Consider the following 8,497-nt stretch of genomic DNA (forward strand, 5'->3'; position numbering starts at 1 on the left):
CTGTCCTGGAACTAGCTCTGTAGACCAGGCTGGTCTCGAACTCACAGAGATCCGCCTGCCTCTGCCTCCCCAGTGCTGGGATTAAAGGCGTGCGCTACCATCACCCGACCAACATTTACGTTTTTAAAATTGTATTTGGGTTTTTTTTTGTGTGTGTGTTTGTGTGTATGTATGTGTGTGTGGGGGTGAATTCATGGTGTGGTGTACAAGAAACTGAAGTTAGATCTTGAGGTATGGTGGTCAGTACTGTTAGCATCAGAGCTAGCTCACCAGCTCCAAGAATCTTTTAAAAATAACATAGACCCCTAGGTTAAAATAAATAATGTGTTGCATGAATAAATATAAATACACCGTGGAGTAGTATTGCTTTAGGGTAATTTGTGGTTTATAGCAAATCTAGCATTTGTGTGCTTGGTTTTACAAAACAAGGTTTCTCTGTGTAGTCTTGGCTGTCCTGGAACTTACTTTGTAGACAAGGCTGATCTTGAACTCACAGAGACCCAACTACGTCTGCCTCTGCCTACCAAGTGCTGGGGTTAGCTACCACCAATGACTCTGAGCATTTCTTTAGTAAATGTAAAGACTGTTGTGGTCTACTTAAGTTAGGTAAAAACCTTTTTCTTATGAAAGCAGAATTTTTAAGTCATAGTAGTAGGAAATAAAACTGAGAATGCTGTGCATGTTTACCGTGTGTGTGTGTGTGTGTGTGTGTGTGTTTGTATATGTGTATATGTGTATGTGTGTTTCAGCATGGCATATGCTAGAACTGTGTTTTATTTAGAGATGATATCTGGATTCTAAGGTCATATTTTTGTTTGCTTTTTAGAGACAGAGTCTAAAGTCATCTAAATCAAACTTTGTAGTCAGAATCATTTTTACAAATCTTTGGAGAAAAGTAGTATTTCTCTGATGAAATAGTTGGCTTGCATTAGAGGGATTATGATGATTTTTTAAAAATCATGGTTTATATACTAGAGTCATGTGTGGCTAGTATGTTCAGTGTGAGAGCATCTTTAAAGGGAAAGAATAGCATTTTCTTAAAATCTTTACTCCGGGGAAGACCGGTATTTAAAGTTTGCCTTTCTTCTTACTCTTTTGCTTCATCTGGACAGTTGAATTCCAGTAAAGTAAATGGATGGTTAGGGGATTTTATTTTATTTCTAGTTAACAACTTTTCTTCATTAATTTTTTAAAAATTATTCAGATGATTCATTTTGCAAACTTTTTGAGTGGTTGCCATATACCAGGCATTTTCTCAGTCTAGAAATAAAGTGACATTGTTATAGTTTAGATGACACATAAAGAAAACACGAGGGCTGGAGAGATGGCTCAGTGGTTAAGAGCATTGCCTGCTCTTCCAAAGGTCCTGAGTTCAATTCCCAGCAACCACATGGTGGCTCACAACCATCTGTAAAGAGGTCTGGCGCCCTCTTCTGGCCTTCAGGCATACAGACAGAATATTGTATACATAATAAATTAATAAATAAATATTAAAAAAAAAAAAGAAAACACGAAAACACATTTTCCCTCTAGTTATGTTAGAACCATCAGACATTGTTAGAATAACAAATTAGAAAAATTCTCAAGTGTAAATATTGTTTAGTTTTTTTTCTTAGAATTCTTATAGACTGGCAGTGGTAGCACGTGCCTTTAATACCAGTACTCAAGTTAGTTGGTGGATCTCTGTGAGTTCAAGGCCAGCCTGGTCTATAGAGTGAGAAAGATACACAGAGACCCTGTTTCAAAGAAAAAAAAAAGATTTTTTTTTTTATAAATAACACATGTTAATCTTTAGTTTTTATGCTTTTGTTGTTGTTGTGTTTTCACAGTACTAGTGATTTCATTAGGGTTAAACCTCTAGGAATGAGGGGGTCCTAGTTAGAAGCCGCCTCAGATGTCATATTGAACCATCAGCTCAGGTTCAGTAGTAGGATCACCGGTGGCCTTGTTCCAGGTACAGATTATTGTAAGGCTGTTTTGGTTCTACAGGTTGGCAGGAGGTGGCATCGCCCCAACCTAGAACATGAAAAAAAACCATTAAGGCCATGAAGCCAAAGAGCTAATTGCACATGACTTCCCATGATTCTTGATAAACATGTTTAGTGCATCAGTTCACCCTAATTCAATCTCACATCTGGGTGGTCCCATTCATTCTATGGATACCTCTCATACTGTGAGCGGCCAGTCAGGGAGCTTCCAGTAGTCACCATGCTCCATTCGTACATATTATACTTCTTGGCGGCTGCAGCCCATTCTTCGGGGACCAGCAGCATGCCTTGGTTGTGTGGAAGGCTGCCCGTGCCCCAAGTGGCACCATGCTGCCTGTTATCTTTTGCAGTCATTGGACTCCTAGGGCTCATCCTGCCCACAACCATCCTCATCTTCTGTCATTTTTTTATACTTTTAACTGTGAGAAATTTATTAACAGTTTTTGTACAGAAATACAGTGTGTGTTTGTTAAGTGTTGTCCTCCCTGTTTGGAGACAAGAACTCTCACCAGGCTCTCATGAGATAGGAAAGGCTCATTCCCTAGGTAGCAAACCCTCCCTGTTGTTGCTTTCTCTTTGCTCTTGGGATTACACGTCTGTGCTGTGTGGGTTCAGCAGCTCGGATTCAGGTTCTAGTACTTGTAAGGTACTTTAACAACTGAGCCACTCCCCAGCTCACTTTTTTTTTCTCTCACTGTGTAGCTCTGGTTAGCTTGAAACTCACTATGTAGACCAGATTTGTCTTGAAGTCCACCTAGACTTCCAACTTGCCTCTGCCCCCCTAGTGCTGGACTAAAGGTGTGCATTGATTACCATGTCTGGTAGGGTTCCTAGCTTTCTTTATTTTGGTTTGGTTTGGTTTTTTGAGACAGGGTTTCTCTGTAGCTTTGGAGCCTGTCCTGGAACTAGCTCTTATAGACCAGGTTGGACTCAGACTCACAGAGATCCACCTGCCTCTGCCTCCTGAGTGCTGGGATTAAAGGCGTGCGCCGCCACCACCCGGCTGCTTCCTATCTTTCTTGAAGTGAAATTAGTTGTTAAAAATTTTTATCATGTTGACTCTGAAAAGGCTATGACAGTTTATTTCAAGCAATAAGAGCCCCCATACTTGACAAATCTCATATGAGAAAAACTCCTGGAGAAATGGCTCAGGGGTTAAGAGCATTGCCTGCTCTTCCAAAGGTCTTGTTCAATTCCCGGCAACCACATGGTGGCTCACAACCATCTGTAATGAGGTCTGGTGCCCTCTTCTGGCCTGCAGGTATACACACAGACAGAATATTGTATACATAATAAATAAATAAATAAATATTTTTAAAAAAAATTTTTTTTTCATAAATCATTAGTAAATGAATCATCTTGTTATATTTGGTGATTGTTCGTTCTCTCTCCCTCTGCCTTTCCCTTCCTTCCTTCTCTCCCTCCTTTCTTTTTCTTTCTTTCGTTCTTGTGGGATTTTGAGACAGGGTTTCTCAGTGTAACAGCTCTTAGCTGTTCTGGAATTCCCTTTATAGACCAGACTGGTCTCAAACTCACAGAGATCCACCTGCTTCCCAAGTGCTGGGATCAAAGCCCTGTGCTACCGCTGCCTGGCTGCCCTTTGTTATTTCTTTTCTGACTTTCTCATTGCTGCCTCTGGTGTGTTTGTTGTTAATTGCTTTGTAATTAGTATTTTCTTGAGGCAGTTAAGGAAAGCAGTGGTGAGCAGAGAAGTGGTTCTTGTTTATGGTTTTTGTGTGGACGATGACATCAAGCAAATAGTTGTAATTTTAAGCATGCAAGGCTGTGTGCAGAGCTGCTGCAGAGCTTTGGAGGAAACAATAGAGGAGCCAGGGTGGGACTAGGGGAAGGCTCCCTGAAGAAATTATTTGATAGGTGGGTGGGAAGGCTAGGCTAGGAGTTGGTGAGCGAGCAGCAAGCAAGTGTCCCAAGGACTTCCCTTGTGAGGGTCACAAAAAGGAAGAGTTATTGAGCTGTTGAGCTTGGTGGCCAAGGAGAAGGCTTTCCTGAGCAGAATACAGAAACGAGAGCTGGTGGTGCTCGAGAGGTTAGAAGGAGTCCGGTGGTATGATCTTTATTCTTTAAAAAAAATCTGGTTATGTGACTTTGAAAAAGCAGCAGGCAGAGTGATAGGAATGAGGAAAATCAGGACAGTACTTGTTGGTAGGAGGTGATGGCAAAGAGATGTTAGGGAGTTTTATGGGAAATGGGAATGTTACATGTCTTGATCTGAAGGGAACACATTTGTCATAATTAATTGAACTGTAAGGCTGAATAAGACTATTTAATGTTAGTGTATATAAAGTATATGCCAGTTAAATGCAAAAGAAGGTGGTTGGCATTCATAGTTTGAAACAATACTTTATAACAAAAGTAAATTTCTATTACTAAGCCACCCAGACTATAATTGGTTGTTATAACAGCCAGAAATGACCAAACATGATAAGCCCTGAATGTAAGAAAACTTAAATTAGAGTGTTGTTTTTAGGGCAAACTCATTTAGGATCTTGTCCAAGTTAGCACTATTACCCTTGTCACTATTCTGGGCATGACTGTACCCTATAGGGTACCCTGAGGTTGTCCAGTGCCAGTTAATCACAAGGGAAATGACACTAAGGACTATAAGAATGACATTATTATTTCTTCTTTTCTGTGAGATATTTCATAGAAATTACCTGAAGATTGAAGAATGAATTTAAAAATGTAGCAGAGCCAGATGTGGTGGTGCACATCTTTAATCCCAACACTAGAGGCAGAGGCAGGTAGATCTCAAGGAGTTTGAGAACACCTGGCCACCGGGTGGTGGTGGCACACGCCTTTAATCCCAGCACTCGGTGGGGGGGGGGGCAGACAGGTGGATGTTTGTGAGTTCGAGGTCTACAAGAGTTAGTTCCAGGACAGGCACCAAAGCTACAGAGAAACCTTGTCTTGAAAAAAAAAAACAAAACAAAAGACAAAAACAAACAAACAAAAAAAGAGCCGCCTGGTCTACATAGCCAGATCCAGGATAGCCAGAGAACCTGTCTCAAGACAAGCAAGTGTAACAGAGAAATTGAAAGATTGGGTTTTAGGAACTATAAATTTTTCTTTTAATCTTCCTTTGTTAGTAAATAGGTTTCTGTTACTTTTGTATCCTACTATTGTTTTCTCCATTTCTGCTCTGAGTCATGTAAAGTCTGCCACAAAGAACCACTTGGTACTGCTGCCCAACTTGTAAAGACTCACTTTTTTAAAAGCTAAGTTAATAGATCCTTAGTGTAAAAAAAAACTATATATGAAGCAAAAATGAGATACTTTATTTTCGACTCATTTACTTCTAGAATAAACCTCTGGTGTATCTTATATATAACTTTCTCTTTTTTATATTTATTTTACTTTATGCGTATGTTTGCTTGTAGTGCACATATATGCTGCACTTATGTGTCTGGTGGTTGTGGAGGTCAAAAGAAAGTGTCGGATCTCCTGGAACTGGAGTTATAGGTTTTTAAACCTCCATGTGGGTGCTGGGAACTAGACCCAGGTCGTCTACAAGAGGAATAAGTGCTATTAATTAGTGAGCCATTTCTTTAGCCCCAGCTTTCAAACCCTTCTGCTGTCTTTTGTTGGCTTTTTTGAAGCTATCTTTCCATATCAGGAGTACCTCATTAATTGTATATTACCTTCACATACTTTCTACCAAAAGCTTCCCCTTAGAGGCTGAAAGAAGTGGAAAAGTCTTCTTGTGGTTTCTCCTTTCATTGAAATAGGCCTTGCAAAGGCATTCTATAAAATGCCTGGTTGGTAGGGTAAATATAGATCCTTCAGTAGACACTGCCAGTGAATCGCTTCACACTTCTACCAACAGTGTGTGAAGGTTCCTCTTGCTCCACCTTCTTGCTAAGATTTGGAAATTTTAGTTATTCTGGTAATTGAGTTGGGTTAGGATTTTTTAATTTTATGTTTTTGAGACGGGCTTAAATAGTCAAGACTGGTTTCAGACTTGCTGTGTAGCTCAGGATGACCTTGAACTTCTGATCTTCTGCCTCTGCCTCCCAAGTACTAGGATTACAGGGGTGGACAACTTTGCCTAACTTCTAATTATGATTTTAGTTAGTATTTTCCTGTTGTCTCTTGTTTGAATGTGATTTGTATGTTTATTAACAATTTAAATATCTTTTTGGAATTTCCATGAAAGTTTCTTGCTTGTTTATCCACTGGGTTATCTTTTTGTTGTTTGTAAGAAGTCTTTTAAAATTTTATTGGCATTACTTGTGTGTGTGTGTGTACACATGTGCATGCAAGTGTCTTAGGAGGCCAGAACAGGTCATAGGATCCCCTGGAGCTGTAGTCACAGGTGATTGTGACCTGTTTGGCATAAGTGCTGAGAAACAAACTCACGTCTTCTGGAAAGGAAGAAAGCACTCATTTTTTTTTTTTCAAGACAGGGTTTCTCTAACAGCTCTGTCTGTGCTGGAATTCACTCTGTTCATCAGGCTGGCCTCAAATTCTCAGAGATCCACCTGCCTCTGTCTCCCAAAAGGCATGTACCACCACTGCCTGGCTTCCATTCTTTTTATCTTATTCTCTTAAGAAATAAGGGAAGCAACTCATCCTATGTCACAACTTTTTTTGTAGCTGTAACTTCACATTTAGGTCTAGCGTTGGAGTGGGCAGCCCCTTGGTAATGGTGGCAGAACAGCTGTGTAGCAGACCCTTGTGGTACTCATGCCTAGGGCTAATGGTTACGTCTGGGGGAAGAGCTGCTTGACTTCCTGACCTGAAGCACCAGCTTTTATTTCTGATCTGGATAAACTGAAACTTAAATTTAATGACAAGTTACTATAAAAGGGAATGAAAAAGGTCCTATAAATGGACATCCAAATTGAGGGAGGGGACCTATTTTATTATGTGGTGCTGGAGTCCGAACATGGGGTTCATGTATGCATACTGGGCAAGTGTTTTGTGAGTGAGAAAGACCTCCAGGTCGAAGTTCACATTATTAAATTCAGAAGTAAAAGTTGTTTTATAGAATTGCTTTAAGTTTTTTCAGATTCTTATAGTTAATTTCTCTAATTCTTCGTTATAGATATGTGCACAGTAGGAAACTGTTTTCTTACCAGAACGGGTTACTTCTTTTCTGTGATGCCCTTGTCTTTGAATTTTGGACCTTGTTGAGATTGTTGCCTGTCAAGTATTGTTTATTTTAACCTGTAGGACCAGTTCAAAATGAGTGCCATCTACTTAGTCTCTGAATGACTAACCCAACATACTTTAAGCTACATAAGTGTTAAATTTGTTTCTCTGTGCTTTGGAGCCTGTCCTAGAACTAGCTATTGTAGACCAGGCTGGCCTTGAACTCATAGAGATCTGCCTACCTCTGCCTCCTGAGTGCTGGGATTAAAGGTGTGCACCACTGCCACCTGGCAGTTTGCTTAAATCTTTAAACATCTTTGTGTAATGTAATGAGACACCAAAAATTGCTTGTCCTAGTTGATGTGTTTCAGAAATGAGTTCCTTAGTGTTGGTAGGAAAGAGTAAGACCTTCGCTACCCAACTCACTTCCGTAAGGACCAAATGAAGCCTTTCTTCTCACAAGTGGTGAATACATCATGGTGCTGTTGGAGACAGGGTTTTGCTATGTTGATGAATCCTTGAGTTGTAGTGCTCTTCCATGTGCCTGTTGACTGTGCCTGGTCAACATGTTTTCATTTTACTGTTCGTCATTATCCATACCCTGAAGCTGATTTATCCTTTAGCACTCTAAGCAGAATGGAATGTTTTGATACCTACTGTAATGCATCAAAATTTAATTTGGCTGTGCAGAATGGCTGTTTAAAACATTCTGTTGAGAAGTTTAGAACTGGAGGCATAGCATAGATAGCATAGAGGTTTTTCTCTAGGGTGGCCCAACCCTGGATCCATCCTTAGCAGTGCAATGAAATAAAAAAAAAAAGATTCCTCTTGCCTGGGAATTTTAATTTTAATTTCTGATGAATTTTGTGAGTTTATTTTATTAATTCAATAATGAATAAATATATTTTTATTAACTTACCATTTTTAAACTTGGTGTTTTTATGTGATATTTGTGTTTATTTTCTAGGAATTACCCAACTCTGTCTTTCTGGTGATGGAGGTAGGTATTCTACCAGTATTGACAAGTAAGTATTGATAAAGTTAATTGAATGATTTAGATTCTGCTTCATAAAGAATGTAAAATTTAATTGTTTTAATTAAATAATTAAAATACTTTAAAATTAGATTTTATTTTCCAAATTATTTTTAAATTAAAAGAAACAGAATGATTAAATTCATTTTGAATAAATGTCCTCATTTTAATTTTTTAAATTAAATTCCATTTTATTGGCTGGGTATGGTGTCACTTGCATATAATTCCATTAGAGGTGAAGCTCTGTGAGTCAGAGGCTAGCCTAGTCTATAAGGCAAGAGTTCTTGCCAGGCGGTGGTGGCACACACCTTTAATCCCAGCACTCGGGAGGCAGAGGCAAGTGGATCTCTGTGAGTTTGAGGCC

At 39.4% G+C, this 8,497-nt stretch overlaps 1 protein-coding gene and 1 pseudogene across 1 annotated transcript in view; one reads left to right on the forward strand and one right to left on the reverse strand.

Annotated features, from left to right (window-relative positions):
- Positions 1–8,497, forward strand: part of Ulk2 (unc-51 like autophagy activating kinase 2) — a 74,956-nt gene that overhangs the window by 4,666 nt on the left and 61,793 nt on the right. Inside the window, exon 4 of the mRNA XM_005349895.3 lies at positions 8,068–8,100. Within this exon, the coding sequence (XP_005349952.1) occupies positions 8,068–8,100 (33 nt within the window). The remainder of the gene's footprint in view (positions 1–8,067; positions 8,101–8,497) is intronic.
- LOC113456317 lies at positions 1,891–7,691 on the reverse strand (annotated as a pseudogene).

This window comes from Microtus ochrogaster, chromosome 7 (assembly GCF_000317375.1).
Source record: "Microtus ochrogaster isolate Prairie Vole_2 chromosome 7, MicOch1.0, whole genome shotgun sequence".
NCBI lineage: Eukaryota > Metazoa > Chordata > Mammalia > Rodentia > Cricetidae > Microtus > Microtus ochrogaster.